The following is a 26,380-nucleotide window of genomic DNA, read 5'->3' on the forward strand; positions in this document are numbered from 1 at the left end:
GCAGCTGCCCTGTCTCTGGGAAATTTGGAGCCTGGATCTCTGTGCAGGTTGTAGGTTTCTGCCACCTGGACTTGCAACGATTGGTTCCTCTGGCAAAGGGAGAGAATAACAGGAATTCATAGACCCCTGGGATTTTGGACCAGGAGTTTCCCGGACACAGCCCAGCACTCCTCCCCCTTTGAGAGGCAGTTTCTGGAGTGCTGCTGAGCCTTGATGGAAGTGGAGGGGACTGCTGAGAACTCCTGAGGCCAAAGATTCCCATTGTGTCCTGGGTCCTGGGTGCTCAGAGTGGTCACCCAGGTGGTGCCCAAACAACAAAGTATCTTGAAATGGAGGTAGTACCTTCAGGGTCATGCTTATCTGGGCCCCCAGGGAGTGGTATACTTGCAAGAACAGGTGACAGAGGTTTCCCTCAACAATAACCCTTTTGCAACACTAGTTGAAGGCCTTTTCCTTTCTGCATTGGCATTCTGGGGATCCTGACTCAAGAATGTCCCATCAAATGCTCGGTACTGTTTCACTGATGGATCAGCCAAGCTGAAGCCCTCTAGTATCTGTTGGGCAGTGGCCACTTTTCCCTTTCCTCAGGCAGACTATATATGACCTCCTCCACTCAAAAAAGTGCCCAATGGGCTGAACTGCAAACAGTTCTCTTAGCCCTGGAACACTTGCATCCAAGAACCCCACAAACCTATTTACTAACTTATGGGCTGTTGTCAAAGGCTCAGCTGTCTGGTCAGGTTCCTTCAGGGATGTGATTGGAGAATCAAAGTTTCCCCAGTCTGGAGACAGGACCTTTGGAAACAATTGGTGGTGTGGAGAGGCACCATTTATGTTACCCATGTTGAAGCACATAAGGGCAGGTATCACAATGAACATCACCGGAATGACCTGGCCGATTAAGGATGTACTGAGCTGCTCTTCACATCTGATGAGGCTGGAGATACTCCTGGGAGAGAGCCAGAGGAGCTCTATCCACCAACCCTGACTCAAGCAGTTTGTCCTCCCCAGGAGATTAGCCACAATGGGATCTCTTCCCCTGCTCTTTTGGACCCTTTTGTGCTGTGTAAGTAATAAAACAGCCGTTTGCTAAAAGTTTCTATTGTGCCTGAACCTGTGTTCCCACAATGCACCTTGTGGCAACTCAGTCCAAAATTAAGATACAAATTTCAATGCTTGCATGTTTTCTAAGATTCTTAAAATAAGAAATTTGTTACATACAAAAAGGAAAGGACAGTTCTTAAATAAACCGTCCCAATTTCTAGATATTAGAGCTCATGCTTTCTTCTTTCTGCCCAGCCACTTATTTAGAGATATCTTAATTCCCAAGGGAGACATCTGCTGCTTATTTCCTCTTTTGGGATTTTTTTAGTCAGATAAAAGAAAGTCAATGAATACAAAGCAGTACAGCAGCAAGAAAAATTAATTTACAGATCCGGGTATAGTTTAGGGCATGCACATTTGGGTTTGGCTGATCTTAATTGTACAGATTTATCCATTTCATCTTTCATAATGTCTTCTTTATTATACTACATATGGAAATGTCAATGAAAACTATTAGACTAGAAAATACTTTATGAAAGTCATAAAACATTCATTTGCATTACATTTCAATCAAAAATTATGGCTAATCCAAAGCACTGTTCATTACCTCATTCTTTTTCTAGTTCAGTTCTCATGATACTCAGTGGAAGCCCTGTGGGCATCTGAAAGGTCATTCCAATATACACCAATAGACAATTGGGCTGGGAGGGGATGTGCTAGTGGTGATATAATTGTTTCCATACTGACAAATAACCTGTATCATTTTATCACTAGTGAAAATCATAAAAACAATGTAGGTATAAAAGGGTGAACTCTACTAATAAACAGGAAAAATGTTCTGTTAAGTTCTTTAAAGATTAAATTAAAACCATAAATAATTCCAGTGAGACATTATCACAAACTACATGATTTTTTCAAATTACTTTATAGAAAAATACATGTTTTCCTTCCAAAAATATTTTTCCAAACAATGTTTTCTAAATATCTTAAATTTGGTTAGCAATATATCCTGAGAATTAGACACAAATTCTGTTCTCAGGGGCCTGTTCTCAGGGCCTACTGTCATTGAAAAGATAAGACATTTATCAAATACTCAAAACATGAACAAGAGGGCCAAAATCTTAAAGTAACTAAGTTTACCCTAAAATGTCATGATTGGCAGAATGGGGAGCTTAGGAGCTAAATTCAATTTTTAAGAAACAGATTTATATTTTTAGGTACCTCCTCTGTAACTACACAATTCATACTTCCTGGAACTACGACTGTAAAAGAGAAACAAATGAGGAATTGTGGGATTCAGAACATAAGAAACTAGATAAAGAGGTATTAATAGAATATTATCATTTCTTAAAATACTTATAGTTGGGTTTTAATGCATATTTGAAAAGAAAAAAAATCAAGAAATGTCAAAGTATAGAGAAAAAGACAATTTTTAGCATAATCAATTTTAATAAAGTAGCTCATCTTACCTCTGCTACCAGTTGCTGAAGAGATGGTGATGCTACAGGATATAAACTTGAGTTGCCCCTTATGGGACTATGGAGGCTAACATAAGCCACAACATTTTTCTGCAGAACCTTCTTGAAATTCTGAAATAAAAAAGGGAACTATCTTTAATATAGATTAAAAATAACAGGTTCTACTTTATTAAATGTTGCATAATAAACACTTACAACTTAAAACCATTATATTACATAATACTTTTTTTTTAAGCAATCCCATACAATTTAATAGAGCACATAAAGTTCATGAAAGGATTTTAAATAGGATGGTGAGGAGTTAGGATATAACATACTACAAAATATTTTAAAGTGTGTTCCTAACAAGTTGAATTTCAACAGAATATGTTCTTACATTTAACATAGTTTGAAATCCAAATTTAAAATAAAGAGTGGACTATTTGCCCCAGGGATAGCACTTAACTTTTTATCATTGAATTAGAGAACAGATGCGAATAAATTGGTTGTCATTGATAAAAAAAACAGCCCTTTCATTTGAAGCAATGAGTTACTTTTTTCACAAAGGGCTTTTTATCTTGAGCAAAATGAGGCATAATATAATTGTGTCCCTGAAAACATTACCTGAAATCAAATATTATAAATTCACATACATTAGAAGCATAAAATGATTCAGTAGAATATTTTTCCACTTTTTTATTGTTTCCACTTCTGCAAACTCCTACCTCCTAAAGTTGAAGACCACTGGTTCTGCTAATAAGGTACCACTAAGAAATCCCTCCCTTTTCTTGCATAAATATTTATCAAATGATTATCATGGTGGAAGTTCTATAGAAATGTCCTAAAAATTGTGTTACTTCATGTCTTGGAAAAGTATCTTCTTTCCAACACTATCACATGTAAGACTACAAGGACTTGTACACCTAGCAAATCGATAATGTTACCACTATTTTACCTTGAAAACTCAGCTATACCTCTGTAAGAGGAGTGAAAAGATGATTCATTTTATTATATTAAGAACTACTTAAATGAACAGAAATGACGAACTTCAAGTTTTAATCTACCTTAAATATAAGATCATTTAAAAAATCTCATTCCTCAAGCGTTAGGTAAAAACAGTTTCTATTTACACACTACCACATGGACACTTTAGATCTCATTAACGTCTATTAAATTCTCATGAGAACTTCATGAGATAAGGCATTAGTGTACTCATTTGAGGAAACTGAGTCTCAGAGAAGTAAATCTTGTCTAAGAGCACATGGTTTAGGGCAGAGAGAGACTTTGAACTCAGAATTCCTTGAGCCTGTGAAAAGTAAAAATTCTTTACTGAAAGAATGGTACACCTGTAAAAGAAAAACTCTATTTAGTAAAATGTTATGATTTTCCTCAAGGACCATGACTGATATTGAGTTAATTCTCTAATAACTGTATCACTGTAAATCCCATTTTTAAGTTTATTGACTAACATCACCTAATCCTCTTAATTACAACTCTCAGTTTCAAGGGGGTTCTGTGTAAGCAAAATTAAATTTGTCAACAAGTGCTTGTCTCACTCACCTTCACCAGGGAATATATTTAGAGCATAAATTAGTTTCAGTCTAAAGAATTTTTTTCTCGTTGTCAGGAGTAGTTTCAATGAGTAGATAGAAAAGGAAAACTGATAGTAATCTAAATTCCTCCTCAACCATTTAGTTACAATATGGCTCCACAAACGGCATTCAAATAATCTTCCAAGACATAGTAAATTAAAAAATACATTCTTTAAGCCAATAACCAAATCTGTATATTATTCACCATTTTGATTACTGTATGTCTTTGTCCTTCTAATCATGAGACAAGCCAGAAAGTGACTGAATATATAATCACTTGCCAAATATATTTACATAAATATTTTAAGACAGTGATGACAGGAGTCCCAAATCTTTTTAAATCAAAAGAGCCTTCTTAACATAAAGATTTTTCCCTGTAGACTCCCACAGTATATTAATTGTATTATTAATGTTTGTTGATTGAGAAAATATGACATTACCAAAAGGTACTACAATGCAATGAAACTTAAACATGAACACATTTAATTTACCACAAAAAAATCTACTCAGTCTGAAAAAAAAATGCTTACATATGAGCAAATGTTGATTCAACTAACAGGATGTGATGCCTGATACTCATACAGATTCATATTCATACAGACTTTTTGCAATAAACTTCAATATGCAAAGTGATACAGGATATTTAAGTTAGGAACTATTAGTGTTAAACAAGCCAACTTTGAGAACTGTGTAGAAATATATGTATAAATTGAAGATTAACATCAATTCATTGTGAAAGTTACATAGATATCTAGAAGGATATAGGGCTTAGCGGAACAATCTTTGGAATTTGAAAAGAACCATTAAGACATTTTCTTAAAATTTATCTATGTGATAAGAAAACTGCAACATTGCTCACTTACGATAAAGATTTCTAAATTACTAAAAAATCCCAGAACACAGACATATTCCTCAAATTATTTTTTTTGATTTGTTTGCATCACTAAGGTATATTATTTGAAATAGAAACCTGAGAAGTTCAACTACAATATCTTCCATCTTACCTAGAAATTTGTCAATTTATAAAGGCTCTTTCAGCAGTGGAATTTCTTTTTTAATTAGTTATTTTGAATATGGAAAAAATATTCACCCCACTAATTTGCATATGGAAAAGCATTCCAATTTGCAATGTGTGAATCTAGCTGAATTTCACAGTACCAAATTTTTCTCATCGTTAAGATTTTCCTCTTTTAAAGATACACTATTTTATTTTGTATACCTTTTTATATTTTCTTTTATATTCGAGTTTATATTATAAACATTTTATCCTTTTCTGAGTGCTTAAGTAAAACAAGACAAGAGAATTTCCCATTAGATATTTAGGATTCTTTTTTTTTTTTAGAAGGCTAAGGAAGTGAACAAACTAGAATATCAAATGATTTTACTTTCCTAGCTAAAATTGTGTCAGATTTTCATCTCTGCATATTTTCATTCAATCTCTTTTTTAAAAAAATCATAAAGTAAATAGAATACTGTGTCTTAGAGTTTTACAAGGTTCTCAGTGATGATAATACCGCATCAACCCAATTAGCAGTTGTTACAGTCCATTAAAAGTGTACCTGTGAAAAACAGACATTTCAAATGCTTTTGATACTCATATACAGCAGTTAAGTTCTAAATGTAGCCCATTGTATGCTAAATTACATTTGGAAAAGCTTCCTAACATGTAGGTAGGTAAGTAGGTAGGGAAGAAGGAGATAAGGAGATAGGGGTAGTGAGCTAGAGAGTTGGAGGAAGGAATGAGGGAGAGGAAGAGGGAGGGGTGGGGGAGGGAGAGGGGGAAGGAAGGGAGGAAGGAAGGAGGAAAGGAAAGAACAAGGGAGGGAAGGAGGCAGGCAGGAAGGGAGGGAGGGAGAAAAGGAACCTCTATATTGAATCCAATCTCTATATTATATAGATTAAGGTACAATGTTAATTAATAAGATTAAGGTAAATGTTATGTAAAGATATGTTAATGTTACGGTAAGATAAATGCTATGTTAAGCTAAATATTAATAAACATTTAACATAGGAGATTAAGTTTCTTAATTCTAGATAATTTCTAGAAAGTTTAAAAAAAGAAAGGTAAAGATATTTATCTCCTGGTCCTTTCTTGTCCAGTGCCTGTCAACCTTGTCGTCTAAGGGAAACCACAACCACCAGGTAAACATTACTGCGGATATATCAGACTTCATGGATCTGGTAGCAATAGGGATGCGATAGCTGCAGATCATATATAATTCACTGTGGTATAACTAAATTGCCTCCTCCTTCTTACAAGTGATCTCAGCAAATCAGTGGATATGAAACCTTGGTTGAGCAGCATATTATTGCCCTTGGCTTCAAGGGTTTTTGTCTACTTTAATCAAAAAAAGGAAAGCATAGTAATGAATACATATTTTATTTTACCTCTCCCCATTCATATGAGCCAATGTTGCCAAAAGCAGTTCCTCCCCAGGAGCAGAAAACAATAGTGCGTTCTGGTCTCCACCCTCTCTTAACTCTCAGCATCAAGGCCTGGATAAAAGCCGTGATAATGGCAGTGCTACTGGCCCATTCTTGTCCATTATAACTGTATGCAGAATGGTGGTGGCTGCCAACTACAATATACCGATCTGGAAATAGAAGAAAACAAGAGCCATTAAAATAAAATGTAAACCTTAACAATAAATGTAATGACATTTACATAATCCTATTACAAAACTGAGCAACAATTAAGAAAAATTGTTCTAATAATTAAGAGTAATATTTTTTGCCCACTGTCTTGATTTCACACATCTGTGTATATCAAAGCAAAGGCTGCAGCTGAACTCAATTATGAATCCAAAGCTTTGATCCTTATTATTGTCCTGTGCAACATGCATGTTAATAAAACGAAGTATACAAATATGCCTCAATGAAACCCTTATCTAACATACTTCTAGAATCATAATGGGAAGTATCCTGTAAACAAAGTGTATATGCTTGGTAAATATTAATGAATTATAAAACACATGTGAAGAAGCAGTTATTTGATAGCTATTAATATTAAAAAGGTGGTACGCATGTATGGATTTTACAACAAATGGAGTGTTTGGAGAATTAATTAGAGCCTCTAGGTTATGGTTTTAGCACCCTCTTCTTTCTCTGAAGAAAAACTATTCATTGCATCAAAAGTCATTCAACTGAACTTTCTGTCAACCAAGACGGCTGCTGTAAGTTACTCCAGAGTTTTTTTTTTCCCCCCTCAGACTCTTTGAACAACTAGCATCAACAGGCAGGGCCATCTTCCTCCAAACTCTTGAAAACAGTTAAAAGGTTGCCATAACTGGTGAGTGTCAAATCAAGAAAATGCAGCTTTAGAAATGGTAGGAGACACCTGGCTTACTTGCACGTCCCACCCTCTCCCACTGTGGGTCACTGGTACTGTTCCAGAGGGAGCAGAGTAACCCCTCTGGGCATCTTGGGGTGCCTGTATATCTGTGCCAACCTATACAATGGCAGCCTGATAGACAGAACCAGGAAACTTTTCTCAGGCTTGTCCTACCAGAACTTTTCTTGCAGGTAGTAGCAGCTTGCAGATAGCAAAAAAAGCTATGTGGAAACAAATAAGCCAAAGCAGCCTGCAAAGGATTACCTGCTTTAAGTCATACAGTAAAGCACCCAGGAGGGGGAGAAAGACCATTTCATAGGGAGTAAGGGAATATGTGAATTCCTATAAACAGGGAAATTCTAAAGGCCATGAGCAAGCACAAGCCCAGGAAATGATGCCAACCCAGAAAAAACAGAGAGGATCCTGTACTTCATATTCACCTACTGCATATCTTTTTGATAAGAGGGCTAAATTCTGAAGGAGAGTACAACACAGAAGCAATTTCCAAAGACTGTGAAAGTTGAATTTTTTTTTTTCTCATTGGTTTGTTTGTTTTTGTTAGCTCCTGGTACTCCAGGAAATCTCTGTCATATCAATAGCTGGATGCATATGTAAGGAAAAGAGAGCTCAAGGACTAAATCCCAGAGTTAATACTTTAAAATAATAAAATGTAGTATACGGCAACACTAAAGGGAGAAATAGACACCTCTACAATAATAGTTAGAGACTTCAATACACTAATCTCATCAATGGACAGAACATCCAGACAGAGGATCAATAAGGAAACAGAGATCTTGAGTATAATAAATGATCTAGATTCAAAAGACATTAACAGAACACTGCACCCCACAACAACAATATATGTATTCTTCTCAAGTGTTCATGGGTCATTCTCCAGCGTGGCCCACATGTTGGGTCATAAGCAGGTCTCAATAAATTTTAAAAGATTGAAATTATACAAAACATTTTCTCTTATCATAATGGAATGAAGCTGGAAATCAATAACAGGCAGAGGACCAGAAAATTCACAAATATATGGAAGTTAAACAACACACTCTTAAACAACCAGTAGGTCAAAGAGGAAATTATAAGAGAAATCAGTAAGTATCTCAAGGCAAATGGAAATGAGAACACAGAATATCAAAACTTATGGGATGCAGTGAAGGCAGTGCTGAGAGGGAAGTATATTGCCCTAAATGCCAATGTTAAAAAAGAAGAAAGAGCTAAAATTGAGGACTTAACTGCACACCTGGTGGAACTAGAAAATGATCAGCAAACTAACCCCAAAATGAACGGGAGAGAAATAAAGATTAGAGCATAAATAAATGAAATTGAGAACAAAAATAACAATAGAGAGAATAAAAAAAAAACAAAAAAACAGAAGTTGGTTCTTTGAGAAACCATAAAATTGGTGAACCCTTGGTTAGAGTGACAAAGAAAAAAAAAGGATGCAAATAAAATCAGAATTGGGAGGGAGGACATTACTATTGACCCTATGGGGATAAAAGAGATAATAAGAGACTACTATGAGCAACTGTATGCCAACAAACTAGATAACTTAGATGAAATGAACAATTTCTTAGAAACGTATCAACAATGACTCAAGAAGAAATGAAGAACTAAACAAATCAATCACAAGTAAAGAAATTGAATCAGTCATCAAAAACTTCCCAAGACAGAAAAGTTCAAGACCAGATGGCTTCACATGTGAATTCTACCAAGCGTTCCAGGAAGAATTAGTACCAATCCTGCTCCAACTCTTCCAAAAATTTGAAGAAGAGAGAAAGCTTAAAAAACCAGTGAGTTGAAGAAGAAATCACAAGGGAAATTAGGAAATATCTTGAGGCAAATGAAAATGAAAACACAACATAACAAAACATATGGGTTGCAGCAAAGGGGTGCTTAGAGGGAAATTTATAGCTATAAATGCTATACATTTATAGCTATAAATGCTTACATTAAAAAAGAAGGATCTCAAATCAGATACCTAACCTTACAACTGGAGGATTTGGGAAAAGAAGATTAAACTAAACCCAAAGGAAGTAGAATGAATGGAATGAAAGATTAGGATGGAAATAAATGAATACAGAATTAAAAAAAAAAAAGTAGAATCAATGAAACAAGAAGTTGGTTCTTTGAAAAGATCAATAAAGACAAAACAAAACACTCTTAACTGAACTGATGAATTAAAAAAGAGAGAGGATCAGAGAAAAGATGGCGGTATAGAGAGAAGTGGAAGACTGTTAGTCCCCCCAGGAACAATTCATAAATGACCAAAAAACTAGTAAATAACCAGGAATAACTGCGGGGAGACAAACATGACTGTCCACTCATCATCCACCAACCTGAATTGGGAGGAATGCCTGAGATCGGAGCATAAAATCTGTAAGTAAAACTGCGGGCCCAAGCTGAGAGCCGAGAGCCAAGAGCCCCTCCGTCACAGAAGCCGCACAGTGCTAGAGAACAGCACTCCCCGAGCAAGCTAGTGTACCGCAGCCCAGCTCCATCTGGGATTTTAATGTTAACTGCTCATTACAGACAGTGAATCCTCAACGAGCAGACAGAGGCTTCTGGGGACAACTGACCTTGGGAGAGTCAGGGGACATATCTGTCTCAGGACGAGAAGCCCAGAGGATGATGGGTGAACCTGGGAGCTTTTCGGTCCCTTTTGCTCTCTGTGGAGAAAACTGCAGCCACGTTCAGCCCACAGTGCTTTGCAGTAAAGACAGACTCAGCTATTTTAAAATCAAAACACTTTGATCAGCAGAGTCAGAGAAACAAAGAACTTCCTGATATGCAGATGACCTCTCTGGAGGGGGCATAGCTTCCCAAAGGAAAGGGAGGGGCCCAGCTTTACCGCCCGCCTTTCCAGAATCAGACCCCAAAGCCTGGGGGAGGAGAGCCACAGGCCACACCCCCTTACACAGGTGGTGACAGACTGCACCTGCCAAACAGAAAAGCACAGGTGTATTAATCCTCTAAGAAAAACCATCAGGGGAACCAGATACTGAATATTTCCTCCTTCTGTGACCTGAACTTGTTGTCGTCTGGGAAAACTTGATTGGGGTGGCCTAGGAGGTCAGATGCCTAGACAACAGAAAACTACAATCTACACTAACAAAAACAAAGCTATGATCCAGTCAAAGGAACAAACATACACTTCAACTGAGATACAGGAATTTAAACAACTAATGCTAAATCAATTCAAAAACCTTAGAGAATATTTCACAAAAGAGATAGAGGCTGTAAAGAAAACACTGGGCATATATACGGCAGAAATTGAAAGTTCAAAAAAACAACCAGTAGAATCTATGGAAATGAAAGGCACAACACAAGAGAAGAAAGACACAGTGGAAACATACAACAGCAGACATCAAGAGGCAGAAGAAAACACTCAAGAACTGGAGAACAAAACACCTGAAAGCCTACACGCAAAGGAGCAGATGGAGAAAAGGATGAAAAAATATGAGCAACACCTCCGGGAACTTAAAGGAGAAGAGAAGGGAAAAGGGGTAGAGGCAATAATAGAGGAAATAATTCATGAAAATTTCCCATCTCTTATGAAAGACATAAAATTACAGATCCAAGAAGTTCAGTGTACTCCAAACAGAACAGATCTGAATAGGCCTACGCCAAAACATCTAATAATCAGATTATCAAACGTCAAAGACAAAAAGAGAATCCTGAAAGCAGCAAGAAAAAAGCGATCCATCATATGCAAAGGAAGCTTAATAAGACTATGTGCAGATCTCTCAGCAGAAACCATGGAGGCAAGAAGGAAGTGGTGTGATATATTTAAGACACTGAAAGAGAAAAACCTCCAACCAAGAATCCTATATCCAGCAAAGCTGTCCTTCAAATATGAGGGAGAGCTCAAAATATTTTCCGACAGACAATGAGAGACTTTGTGAACAAGACACCTGCCCTACAGGAATTACTAAAGGGAGCACTGCAGAATGATAGAAGAAGATGGGAGTATGTGGTTCAGAATACAATTTTGGGAGATGGTAGCACAACAATGTAAGTACACTGAACAAAGATAGCTATGTATACGGTTGAGAGAGGAAGGTTGGGAGCATGTGAGACACTAGAAGAAAGGAGGAAAGATAAAGACTGGGACTGTGTAACTTGGTGAAATCTAGAGTGTTCAACAATTGTGATAAAATGTACAAATATGTTCTTTTACGAGGGCAACAAGAAAATGTCAACCTTGCAAGGTGTTAAAAATGGGGAGGCATTGGGGGAGGGATGCAATCAATGTAAACTAGAGACTGTAACTAACAGAATCATTGTATTATGCTTCCTTTAACGTAACAAAGGTGATATACCAAGGTAAATGCAGACAAGAGGAAGGGATAGGGGAGGCATGTTAGACACTTGACATTGGTGGTGTTGTCTGACTCTTTACCCTACTTTGATTTAAGATTACTTTTCCTTTTGCTACTTCGTAGCTGTCATTTTTTTCCTCTTTGTTTTCCCTCTCTACCTTCTTTGATGCTCCCTCCTGTCTTGTGGAAGAAATGTAGATGTCCTTATATAGATAGTGGTGAAGGTGGTGAACACATAAATATGTGACCATACAGAGAACCATCAATTGTTTACTTAGGATGGAATGTATGGGGCGTGACAAAACCATCTTTAAAAAACTGGGTTGATGACAAAACCTCAAGGGCAATATACTGAGTGAAATAAGCCAGACACATATGAACAAATATTGCAGGGTCTCACTGATAAGAACTAATTATAATATGTAAACTCATAGACATGAAATATAAGGTACCAAGATAAAGGACAAGGCTTAAGAATGGGGAGTGGTTGCTTAGTATGAGCAGAATATTCAACTAGGATGAACTTAAATGTTTGGAAATAAACAGAGGTGTAGGTAGCAAGATGTGAGAATAATTAACAGTGCTGAATGGCATGTGAATGAGGTGGAAACGGGAAGCTCAGAGTCATATATGTCACCAGAAGGAAAGTTGGAGGTCAAAAGATGGGAATGTATAAAACTGAATCCTATGGTGGGCAATGTCCATGATTAACTGTACAAATATTAGAAAACTCTTCCATGAACCCAGAACAAATGTATGACAATACAACTAGAAGTTAACAATAGAGGGACATATAGGTAAGAAATATATACCTATTGCAAACTATACACTACAGTTTGTAATATTTCAACATTCTTTCATAAACAGTAACAAATGTACTATACCAACACTACTAGTCAGTAATTGAGGGGGGTTGGTTAGGTATATGGGGGGATTTGAGTTTCCTTTTCCTTTCCTTTTTTTTTTTTTTTCCTTTTTTCCCCATCTTTCACTTTATTTCTTGCCTGGAGTAATGAAAAGGTTCTAAAAATTGAACAAAAATTAAGTGTGGTGATGGATGCACAGCTATATGAGGGTACCAGGGGCAACTGATTGTACACTTTGGATCTTTGGATAAGTGTATGGTATCTGAACAATCCCAATAAAAATTAAAAAAAAAAAAAAAAAGAGAGAGGATCTGAGTAATTAAAATCAGAAATAAAAGAGGTGACATCACTACTGACAGCAGAGAGATAAAAAGGATTATAAGAGGACGCTATGAACTACTGTATGCCAAGAAATAGGATACCTTAGGTGAAATAGGTATTTTCCTAGAAACACACAAGCTACCTACACTGTCTCAAGAAACAGAAGATCTCAACAGACCAGTAACAAGTATAGAGATTAAATCTGTAATCAGAAAACAAAAACAAACAAACAAACAAAAAAAAACTCCCAACAAAGGAAAGTCAAGGACTAGATGGCTTCACTGGTGAATTTTGCCAGACCTTTCAAGAGAACTAACACTAATCCTGCTCAAACTTTTCCAAAAACTTTGAAGAGGAGGGAATACTTCCTAAATCATTCTATGAGGCCAACATCATCCTAATTCCAAAGCCAGACCAATATGCCTTATGAATGTAGATGAAAATATCCTCAACAAATATTAGCAACCAAATCCAGCAGCACATTAAAATAATTATACATGATCAAGTGGGATTTATTCCAGGGAGGCAAGGGTGATTCAACATAAGAACATCAATTAGTGTAATAAACCACATTAATACAACCAAGGGAAAAAAAATAAAATAAATAAGTATTTATCTCAACTGAAGCAGAAAAAGCATTTGACAACTTCCAGCACCTCTTCTTGATTTAAATACTTAGAAAACTTAGAAATGTCCTCAACATGATAAAGGGTATATATGAAAAACCAACAACGAAGAGCATACTCACTGGTGCGTGACTGGAAACATTCCCTTTAAGATCAGGAGCAAGACAAGGATGCTCACTAACACCACTATTATTCAACATTTTATGGGGAGTTCTTGATAGAGCAATTATGCATGAAAAATAAATAAAAGATACCCAAACTGGAAAGGAAGAAGTACAACTTTCGCTATTTGCATATAACATGACACTATATGAAAAATTTCCCTACAAAGCTATTACAGCTAATTAATGAATTCAGCAAAGTGGTGGAGTACATGATCAACATGCAAAAATCAGTAGTATTCCTATGTACAAGAAATGAACAAGCTGAAGAAAAACAATTCCATTTACAACAGCAACTAAAAGAATCAAATATCCAGGAATAAATTTACCGAGGATGTAAAGGACTTGCACAAGGAAAACTATAAAACATTGCTATAAGAATCAGAGAAACCTAAAGAAATGGAAGGATATTCCATGTTCATGGTTTGGAACACTAAACAGAGTTAAGATGGCAATTCTACCTAAAGTAATTTTCAGATATAATACAATCCAAATGAAAATTCCAATAGCCATCTTTGCAGAAATGGAAAAGTCAATGATCAAATTTATATGGAAAAAGCAGTGACCCTAAATAGCCAAAATCATCCTGAAAAGAACAAAATTGGATGATTCATACTTCCCTATTTTAGAACTTATTCCAAAGCTACAGTAATCAAAAGAGCATGTTAGTGGTACAAGGACAGACATACAGACAAAAGGAAATGGATTGAGAGTTTAGAAATAAACTCTCACAATAACCAATGTGAAAAGGTTGTCAAGTCCATTCAAAGGGAAAAGAATAGACTTTTCAACAAATAGTTTTTGGAAAACTGAATATACATATGCAAAAGAATGAAGGATCTTACCACACAATACACAAAATATCAACTCAAAATGGATCAAAGACCTAAATATAAGAACCCAAATGATAAAAAAACAAACAAACAAAAAAACAAAAAAACAAAACAAAACAAAAACACAAGGAAGCACTTTGAGGATGCTGCATTACGCAGTGGTTTCTTAGACTATACCAAAAGCATGAGCAATGAAAGAAAAAATTAGATAAATACGACTTCATAAAAATTAAAAACTTTTGCACATCAAAAGGCTTCATCATGAAAGTAAGAAGACAACTTACAAAAGGGAGAAAATAATTGAAGACCACATATCTGATACGGGCTTACTATGCGTAATATAAAAAGAAATCCTACAACTCAGCAACAAAAAGACAAACATCCTGTGCCAGTTTGAATGTATTGTGTTCCCCAAACGCCATTATGTTTGATGTAATCTTGTGTGGGCAGACGTTATCAGTTGTGATTAGATTTCCTTGAGTGTTTCTTTGGAGATGCGCCCCACCCAGCTGTGGATGATGACCCTGATTGGATATTTCCATGGAGGCGTGGCCCCACACATTCAGGGTGGGCCTTGATCAGTGGAGCCATATAAATGAGCTGACAGGCAGAGGGAATTCAGTGCAGCTGTGAGCGATGTTTTGAAGAGGAGCTGCAGACAAGAGGGACACTTTGAAGAAAACACAGGAACTGCAGATGAAAAACAGTTTGAAGATGGCTGTTGAAAACAGACTCTTGCTCCGGAGAAGCTGAAAGAGGAAAAATATCCCAAGTGAAACTAAGAGTGACATTTTTGAGGAACTGCAGCCTAGAGAGGAACATCCTGGGAGAAAGCCATTTTGAAACCAGAACTTTGGAGCAGACTCCAGTCACGTGCCTTCCCAGCTAACAGAGGTTTTCCAGATACCATTGGCCATCCTCCAGTGAAGGTACCCGATTGCTGATGTGTTACCTCAGACACTTTATGGCCTTAAGACTGTAACTGTGTAATCAAATAAACCCCTTTTATAAAAGCCAATCCATCTCTGGTGTTTTGCATTCCAGCAGCATTAGCAAACTAGAACACATCCTAATTAAAAAAATGGGCAAAAGACTTAAATAGACATTTCTCCAAAGAAGATAAACAAATGACCAAAAGATACATGAAAAGATGCTCAACTTCATTAGCCATATGGGAAATGCCAATCAAAAACCACAATGAGATACCATTTCACACAAAAACAAAAACAAAACAAAACAAAAAACAAAATACCCAGTGTTTGTGAGGATGAGGAGAAATAGGAACATTCATTTATTGCTGGTGGCAATGTAAAATGGTGCAGCTGCTGTGTAAAATGTCTTGTCAGTACCTCAAAAAGTTAAATATAGAATTACCATATGATCCAGCAATCCCACTTATAAGTATATACCCAAAAGATTTGAAAGCGGGGACTCATATTTGCAGATTGATGTTCATAGTGGCATTATTCACAATTGCTAAAAGATGGAATCATCAATGCTAAAAAATGGAACCCAAGAGTCCACCAACTGATAAGTAGAAAAACAAAACGTAATATATATATTTTACATCATACATATATTATATTCTGTATATATATATATATACACACACACACAGAAAAGGACAACTATTGTATGATCTCATTGATATGGAATAATTAGAATAAGCATATTCACAGAGTCAGAAACTAGAATATATGTTACCAGGTGTCAGGGTAGAGGTAGGGCATTGGATGTCAAGGCATAATGCATACAGTTTCTGTTTGGATGAAAAAAGTTTGGTGACGGTAATGATGGTGATGATGGTAGCCAATATTGTAAATATGATTAACCCTACTGTATAGTATATTTGAGTGATGGGTTAAAAGGGGAAATTTTAGGTTGTATATATGTTACTAAAATAAAATTTTTAAAAACACTATTGGACTGTACAACTCAAATAGTGAAGCCCAATGTAAATTATGTATGATAGTTAATAGTACAATTATAATAATACTAGTTCATCAATTTAACAAATTTACCACATTAATGCAAAGTGTTAATAACAGGGAAAACTGTGTGTGTGGGGGGGGCAGAGTATAGAGGAACTCTATTTCCTTCAATATTTTTTCTGTAAATCAGAAACTTCTCCATTAAAAAAAAAAATTTAAAGCAAAAACAAATAAATTAGCCAGGTGGTCATTTGCATAAGCATCTGCAAAACCTAAAGCCATACAAACATTGTGCACAATTGCCAGCAGATCAAGGTGTAGGGAAGAGATATAGATTAATAGCAAAATAATTAGATCTGCATATACAAAATTTCAGTTTTATAAAACACATCATTAGAAATAATTTTTAAATGTCTTTTATAAAAATAAAAAAATCAATGGCATACAGTGAATAAAAGGAAAACAAAAAAATGATTGTTTTAGCAGCTTTTCTTTAACAGGCATATACCAATGTATCAAATGTGAACTCTAGTTTTCTGTTTATTTCCCTACACCGTCTATTGAAATTTATTTTCAAAGAGATATGCTTGAAAGCAAGTCAAGCCTCTCTTCTTGGTTTCATCTGGACTACTGTTAGAGTGGTATAATTTTTTAATTACATTTAAAGTAAAATATTTAACTTTTATTCAATTACAGTGCATTTTTCTATGAAGTTTCACATAAAATGTAGATTATAAATACTTAACCTTACTCACCAGGAGATGTTGAGCCCTTTAAATATCCAAAAACATTTGTAATTGTTTTGAATTGTGAGATTGTCTGAACTTTCATGTTGACAATTATGTTTTCTGAAAAATAATTTAAAAGATGCTTTTTTTCATTTATTCTCTTACATATTTTTTTCTTAAAACATTAAAATATATTTGTTATCATTAGCAAAGTAACACACAAGTGAATTTTTCCAAATAACCAAAATTACACTTTTTATGTAGACGTCTATTTTAGATGCCTACTATGCAATGATGACTAAGATATAGTTGCTAGCCTTCTATTACTACAGAACCATAAACAGAGAATGCTAAACCTCACATTCAGAGCTACAGTTGGGATTCAACATGGGAGCGTTCAGAAGAGGACATCACAGAGACAAGGGCAGCTCGTATTAACAAAAGAAAAAATATACCAGATTAAAATGTACCCAAATAACATTGACTATTTTTCTATCTTCTGAAAAAGAACATGGGGAACATAACTTAAATTTTCCTGTATGATGCATTATTACAATAGCCCTTGGAAAACTCTAAAGTATTATACATGTTAAAAGGATAAAAATTCTTAAAGCTACATACATACTGGAGCCCTTTCTACCTTTGTTTTTACGTCCCTTCACATCTATTTTAAGTCTTACTAACTGCTCTTTCTCTTTGAATTCCTACAAACATATTTGATATTCAAAATTATTAACAGCAAATAAGGCAAAAGATGCCTTGAAGCAGGTCCTTGAAGGTCTTTTGTAGTGACAGGTTTTAATCCTCTAGGTGCTGGATTATGGGACGTTTGCAGCATCCTAGAAGAGGTTCCAGGGCAGCCATGTGGCAGTATCTGGGAAGGGACAGCAATTAGAAAGCAGCCAATGCAAAATAGCCATAATATAATGGCAGGTCCTCAAATGTCACTTTTTACTGTTAGAAGAAAATTATGACAAGTATGTTGCTTCTTTCCTTGACTGTATATCTCTTCTAACAATTTAAAAGGAAAACCAGTACACTGAATCTGTTAGAATGACAGTTCAACCAAGAGTAAAGAGATCCCAAGAGAAGCCTGAGCTCCTCAGCTACGATTAAAAGGAATCTGCTTAGAGCCTGAGCTCTGCGCTTTAATTTAGGTGCTAAGAGTTTTTTTATTGTTTGCTTGTAGTGTTTGTTTAATTCTCAGTTCTAGGTTGCTCCAAAGACTAGCTGAGTGAACTTTAGAAAAGAAAGTCATTATCTTATATCTTTTATTGATCTTTCTAGCTCATTTTGGAATTAGATATGGATGAAGAATCTTTGGTTTTCAAAGATGCGATATTAAAATATTCTGAACTTAGCAGTATGATGGATAGTTTTATGTATCAAGTTGGCTAGGCCATATAGTATCCAGTTATTTAATCAAATATTAATCTAGGAGTTGCTTTGCAGGCATGTTGTAGATATGGTTAACATCTACAATCTGCTGACTTTAAGTAAAGTAATTTACCCTGGATAACGTGGAGGGCCTCATCCAAACAGTTGAAGACTTCAAATAGCAAAACTGAGGTTTCCAGAAGAAGAAATGCTGGACTCAAGACTGCAGCATCATTTCCTGACATTACACGTAACAATCATATAAGTCAATTCTTGCTTTATGTTTCTAATGTTTGTTCAAGAGTCTGGCTCCTAAGTTTGTTCCAAAGAGTCGGGATGAATGAAAATGCATACACAAATATATGTGGAAAGTGCAGCCTGCCTTCTCCTGCAGCTTATAGTAAAATGTGAGAAGAAAGAAAGAAGCTGAGAACTGGACTCTTGGGTACAAAGAAACCAGAATATGATGGTTTGGAAGATTCTGGGCTTCCTGAAAGTGAGACCACAGAGGCTAGTGCCCCACATGAGGATTTAACCAAACATGGAACAAGTCAGCCATTTCGGGACAAGCCAGGCTTGGGGATGGAGTAATCCAGAAAGGATTACACACACACACACACACACACACACACACACACTCACACACACACACAAATATGTTTCTGTTCCTCTGATGAACCCTGACTCATACAAACTGAGAAAATCTCACGAATGTGCAATAAACTGCTTGAATAGTAGTTTACATTAATTTATTGCCTTATGATTTACAATAGCCATTGTCACAAACATACACTAATTCTCATTTTATTCTTGAAACCACCAAGTGAAAGAGGTTCTATTATCCTTATATATACATGATTGAATTAGACAAATATAGTTAATAGAGGCAGAGCTGGAACTTGAACCCAGGACTTCATGTAGATAATTTTTTTACATGAATAAAAAAAATTCTCTCAATTTAAGACTCAATTTTTATTTTGTATTATGAGATATTCTCACCTATTTTTCTATATATAAATATAGAAGAATCAATAATAATAAAACATTCAATGATGCTCAACATCTAGATTTCACATGTAGTTTATCTTATTTCCTTCAATATGTTTTTCAATAAAGAAACAAAGCCCTAAATAAATAGATACATACATACAGAAAATAAACAGAATGGGACAGATTCCATTCTTACCCTGAGGTTACTGTATATCATATCCATGCAGGTTTTTTGTTATATAGATATTGAAAGATATAGCTATGGTTAGACATACACTTAGCCATAGGCATAGGCACAGACATAGACATAGAACATACTCTATTATTTTGCATGCTTTAGAATTTTACATAAATTGTATCACATTTTTTCACTTAGCATTGTATTTTCCATAATTTCCATAAAAATCAATTGAGTTCTGGATCATTCAGTTTAACTGCTACTTAGCATTTGGTTGTAGGATGAACCCATTTATTTTCCAGTTCTATTACTGAAGATTAGTCAGATTGCTTCCACTTTTTCACTCTTACAGTGTTACAAAGTACATTTTTTCATTTCTTGTGCACATGTATCATATTTTCTCCAAATAACTGGAAGTAGAATTTCTCGTTCAGAAGATATGCAGATATTCAACTTTATTAGTTTATTGAACAATTGATCTTCAGATTTTTAAAATTTTGACAACCTTATAAGAATCTCATTATATTTTTAATTTGCATTTGCCAGATTACTATGAAATTCAGCAATTGTTCATATGTATATTGGTCATTCAAGTTTCCTGTTCATACTCTTTGCCCATTTTTCTCTTATCAATTTTGGTTTTGTTTTGTAGGAGTTCTTTATGTAGAATGAATATTATTCATTAAATGTGTATGTATATATACACATATCAAATTCTTTTCTGTCTGTAGTTGACCTTTCAACATTTTATTATGTTTTTTAAAATATTAATATAGTCAAATTTACCAATATTTTTCTTCAATATTTGTGGGGTATTTTTTCATTGTTTTGTTTCACTTTGCTTAGGAAATAACTCTATTCTGATGTCATGAAGATGTGCTTCAAGAGTTTTAAAGTTCTTTTTTTATGTCTTTAATCTAGCCAGAATATGTTGCAAAGTAGTGATAAAATTTTGCCTCTATCATATGAATAGTCAATTGTTCTCTTAATTTATGAATGGTTCATATTCACCCTCCACTAGGTACTATGAAGCTTCTGTAATATAATAAGTTCTAATTTGTGCATGGATTTGTTTTTAGCCTTCCTGTTGCATTTCCTTTTAACCAGTGCCACACAATTTTAATTAATATAGCTTTATAATGTCTGAAACGGTGGCTCCTCCATTATTATTATTGTGATGATGATGATGCTGATGACTATTCCTCCTACTTCTAATATAACTACTACTATAATTATTATATAATTTTTATTGGGTATTGATGCATCAACATTTCCATATGAACTTTTTTATTAGCTTGTCATGTATCATGAAAAGACATTTTAGAATTTCATTAGGATTGCATTAAATTAAAAGCCCACTTGAGGAAACTATATTGAGTCTTTCCACACATGATGAATATAGTATGCTTCTCAGTTTATTGCATGGCATTTTTCTTTTAATAACATTTTATATTTTTCTCCAAAGGTTTTTCACAATTATTACTATTTTTTTATATTTCCACTCTATTTTAACAAAAATAACATTTATATCTGATAACTTTTGTATAAGCATGCTATTTAATTTTCATAGCTTAGTCTTATGAGCCTTCTCGTTAATCTCCTATAGATTCTAATACTTGATATGTAGATTTTTTTTTTCTTTTGTCTTTTTTGTAGGTTTCAATGGAGACAATTATTTACCAAGGACAGACAGAGAGATAGAAATTTTGTTTTTCCTTTTAATTTTCATAGCTTTTTCTAACTGTATTTTTTTAATATTCATTTTATTGAGATATATTCACATACCACACAGTCATACAAAACAAATCGTACATTCGATTGTTTACAGTACCATTGCATACTTGTACATTCATCATCAAAATCAATCCCTGACACCTTCATTAACACACACACAAAAATAACAAGAATAATAATTAGAGTGAAAAAGAGCAATTAAAGTAAAAAAGAACACTGGGTGCCTTTGTCTGTTTGTTTGTTTGTTTCCTTCCCCTATTTTTCTACTCATCCATCCATAAACTAGACAAAGGAGAGTGTGGTCCTTATGGCTTTCCCAAACCCATTGTCACCCCTCATAAGCTACATTTTTATACAATTGTCTTCAAGATTCATGGGTTCTGGGTTGTAGTTTGACAGTTTCAGGTATCTACCACCAGCTACCCCAATTCATTAGAACCTAAAAAGGGTTGTCTATATTGTGCTAAGAGTGCCCACCAGAGTGACCTCTTGGCTCCTTTTGGAATCTCTCTGCCACTGAAGTTTCTTTCATTTCCTTTCACATCCCCCTTTTGGTCAGGAAGATGTTCTCCATCCGACGATGCCAGGTATACATTCTTCCCGGGGAGTCATATTCTACATTGCCAGGGAGATTCACTCCCCTGGGTGTCTGATCCCACGTAGGGGGGAGGGCAGTGATTTCACCTTTCAAGTTGGCTTAGGTAGAGAGAGAGGGCCACATCTGAGCAACAAAGAGGCATTCAGGAGGAGGCTCTTAGGCACAATTATAGGGAGGCCTAGCCTCTCCTTTGCAGCAACAGTCTTCTCAAGGGCAAATCCTGTGGTAGAGGGCTCAATCTAACTGTATTTGACATGTTATTTCATCCAGGACTGCCAGTGCAGTGTGAAATGGAGACAGTGATAGGGGGTCCTTGTCTTGTATTTTTGATGTTAAAAGAAATGTTTCAAGGTCTCATCTTTTTTAAAAGATATTTGCTATAGATTTCTGGGAAATTCCTTAATCAGATTAAGGAAAATTACTTCTGTTCTTACCTTGCAAAAGATTTTATCATAAAAGATGTTGAATCATCTGTGGAAATAATCATAAGCATCTTCACTTCACAACATTAAAACAAATGCGTGCATTCATGTAAAAAGCCCTACTTGGTCCTGAAATATTTTCTATGTTTGGTTAGTAATATATTTTAGATATTTGCATGTATATTTATAAGTGATTGGTCAAAAATTTTACTTCTCATTTGTTCTTGTCTGGTTTTGATACCTGGATTATAAAACATCACTAACGTTTTAGGCATCTTTTCTTCCTTATCTAGACTCTATACGAATTTATGTAACATGGAGATGATCTGTTTTACAAAGTCAGAATTGATATATAAAACCATCTGAGTCTGGTACGCTTTTTTGGGGGGGTAAGAGGGGTATATACTCACTCCCAAATAACTCTTTTCTATGGGTTTAAGTCAATTCCGATTTTTAATATAAGATTATTTATTTCTCTTAAATGTATCTGTATTTACCAGTTCATAATATTCTTACATTAAAAACAAAATCAATGTCATGTCTGTAATTTTGTCCTCTTTTCCATTTCTAACATTAATGCATTTATGTCTCTTTTTTTCATCAGTTTTATTAAGAAATTGGCTATTTTGTTAATATTTTTAAAGAACCAGTTTTGGCTTTTGTGGATCCACATTTTTTTTTTTTATTTTTCACTTCTATATTATCTATGTTTATTATTTCTATTATTAAACTTTACCTGAGTGTACTCTGTTATTCTTTACCTAACTCTCTGAATTAAAAGCTTAGCTCATTACTTTTTAATCTCTGTATTTATATTTGTTTTAAACATGCTATTAAGACTTCAGATTTTCTATTTAGCTGCAGTACATTAATTTTGATATGTGCTTTTATTGTTATACAAATTCTTTTTAAAAATCTATTTTTATTATAATTCCTATCATATATGGATTATTTAAAAGTATATTTTAAGTATCTAAATATAAGGTGTGTGTTACTATATTCTATTGATACCTAACAATTTAATTATGTACAGAAAACAGAGCCTGCATGCCACTGATACTTTGCTATTAGCTGCAAGCTCCATATAAAAAAATGTGCATTCCCTATTTGAAGGGTGCAGCATTCCATATAGATATGTCAATAGATCAAGAATGAAAATTTTTCTATATGATTTGCCTGTTAATTACTGTTAATGACTAAGGCATGATAAAGTTTTTCTCAACAATGGGAAATTTAGAAATTTATCCTGGTAATACTATAAAATTTTTCTTCATATACTTTACACAAGTTTAGTAGGTGTATACAAGCTTGGAATTGTTATATCTTTCTGATGAGTTATTGTTTATGTTTTCTTTATCCCCCCAATATGTTTTGTCCTAAAGTCTTTTTTCCCCTGAAGTTAACATGGTTACTCCATTTCATTTCATTAGTATTTATTTGATACTTAGCTTCCCAGCATTACATTTACTTTTGCCAGGCATCCCATGGGGCATTTCTGGCTTGGGGACAATTTTTATGCTAATTTCTCGGCTTGGAGACCTTATATCACAAAGGTAGCAAAAGTTCTGAGCCAAGGCTTTTGATTTCTAAAGGCAGATTTTTCTTTTTCTATCCATGGCTCAGGCAGAAGAAAACTTTCTTTTACCATTGTGTGGATTTCTTTTTAATCTTCCCACTTCTACCCCAAGGTCCTGGTTTTATATGGTGATCTAAGTTCAACTTCCTGCCTCCCATGGGCACATAACCATGTCTCCTTTCCAGGAATGCGCATTACTTCCAGAACTTTAGTTCACCAGGATCCCTAACCTTCCAATACCAGGCAACTGCCTATTTCTCTGATTTTTAGTTCTGTCTCCATTTTTGTTTCTGCATATTTGGTTTCATTTTTTGATACATGCTTTTAAAAATATTGTTTGTTATATTTTATTCAGAGTTTTTAGACTTTTGTATGGAGGGATTTCCAATTCTTTTATTCTGCCGCCTTCTACATCAGGAAGTCTAAGAATCCTATTTAAAAGAGGCACAGAGTTGTGAGAAAATGAAAACAGCCTCTTGCTCTGATGGTGATATGTTTATATTGGACCCTTCCAACTAATAGATGGACTTCTTTATGTATCAGTGGGAAAAGGACAGGTCCAAATAATGATATAGAGTAAAAAGCAGCCTTCAGTCTATTCATTTACATCCCCACATGATTCAATTTCAATACATATTGTTTTATATTATTCCATATCCATATCTGAAAAAATATGCATAGAGTCTGTGTCCCTTACTAAAGCACCATAATCACAATTTCAACTTTAATTATGAATATCATAAGATGTTCTTATGACACATCTGATGTCATTGTATTACTAATTTAGACAATCCATTAGTGGTTCAACTAACCAGGAAGATTTGATGAATTTAGATTTATAAGCACCTACGAAGTTGACCTTAAAATACATAATGATTTTATGTATATTTTTTATGTATAAAAAAAAACTGATATAAATGTAAGGTAAAATTGAAAAATCTATACTCACAGTGGGCAATTTTTAACACTCATAATAAGAATATAGAGTATTTGAACCACCTAATAACACTTGGTCTAAATGGACACATATATAAGAAACACCACACCCCACAACTACCCAGTACACATTCTTCTCAAATACTTAAGGAACACTGGCCATATCTGGGCCATAAAGAAAACATCAAAGAATTGAAATTATACAGAAAGAAAGAAGAAACAACAAATTCTATAGAAAACCCAAGTTGCTTATCATCTGCTTCAGAAGAAAATCAGATGACAATGCCAAGAAGCATTTGAGTGCCAAGAGCATGGCGGAGAGAGTGAAGAGAGGCTACTTCCAAGCTGAGTGGAACCCTAAATGGCTTTTATGAGGAGATGGTATTTGCACTGAGCCTTAAGAGTTTAAAGAATACTGGGGCTTTACAACTGAGAGACATAAACATGCAAGGTATATTTGAATAGTGCCAAACAGAGCAATAGGGAGAAACAGTGGATACATGAAGGGAATGGCAGGATACAGAGCCAGAAAGGCAGTGAGGAACCTTTGGCAGTTTCTAAGTTATTAACTGACAATGACAACCCATTATGAAAAATGGATCATGAAAACATAAAGATAGGGTATGCTCGAGTGAATTTTATTATATCTATTAACCCCAAAGTTTAGAGGTTCTGAAATTTCTAAAAAGTGAACAGAACTTGAAAATTAATTTCACAAAAACATAAGAAGCTGGAAAAATTGTGGAGAAACATCGGAAAAGCGAAAAACACTTGTTAAAGTAATTTTGCTTAAGAGTGTACACCTCAGGTTGCCTTTAGGTCTTTTAGCAAATAAACAGCAGAAAAAAAAAAAAACAAAACAAAACTGTAGACTGAATCTGAATCCTTTCCTCCCTAAAATGAAAACAGAAAGGGACAGAAAGTTGGAAAGCCCTCAGTAAACCCAGTCTGCACTCCCCAGGAAACCAAGAAGTGACTGTACTTACTGTGGACTTTGGACAATAGGTTTCCCACCTATGCTCACTCTGTTTAAGACCCTTGATGAATAGTCCTTCAAAGTGATGTCTGAAGCTTTTTTTACTTTTGTCTGAAGACTTCAAACTGGCAGCTCATGCATTCTGAGCCTTTAGTTCTATGGATTACTCTATCAGCGCTCAGCTCAGACTCCTAGGTTCTTTGTGCAACTCTCTGCTTGAAGGGCCATAAAATTGGGGTGTCTGCACTGCACGGTTTAGTGACACAGATCAGTCTTTCTTAAAGGGGTCTAGCACACTGATATTTTTTGCATCAAGAGTGGCCACTGAATGCATACATATACTGTATAGACACTGTCTCTGCACACATTTACTTT

General features: G+C 35.0%; 1 protein-coding gene across 4 annotated transcripts in view; it reads right to left on the bottom strand.

Annotated features, from left to right (window-relative positions):
* NAALADL2 (N-acetylated alpha-linked acidic dipeptidase like 2) overlaps positions 1 to 26,380 on the bottom strand; it is a 1,146,579-nt gene that overhangs the window by 473,620 nt on the left and 646,579 nt on the right. For all 4 annotated transcript variants that reach the window (XR_005217472.1, XM_037840432.1, XM_037840429.1 and 1 more), the window contains exons 7-9: positions 17,246 to 17,338; positions 6,482 to 6,687; positions 2,514 to 2,633 (exon numbers count right to left, since the gene is read on the bottom strand). Coding sequence is in view for 3 of the 4 variants with exons in the window: in XM_037840432.1 (XP_037696360.1) it covers positions 2,514 to 2,633; positions 6,482 to 6,687; positions 17,246 to 17,338 (419 nt within the window). In the remaining variant the exon portion in view is untranslated. The remainder of the gene's footprint in view (positions 1 to 2,513; positions 2,634 to 6,481; positions 6,688 to 17,245; positions 17,339 to 26,380) is intronic.

The sequence above is a fragment of the Choloepus didactylus genome, chromosome 1, assembly GCF_015220235.1.
Source record: "Choloepus didactylus isolate mChoDid1 chromosome 1, mChoDid1.pri, whole genome shotgun sequence".
Lineage (NCBI taxonomy): Eukaryota > Metazoa > Chordata > Mammalia > Pilosa > Megalonychidae > Choloepus > Choloepus didactylus.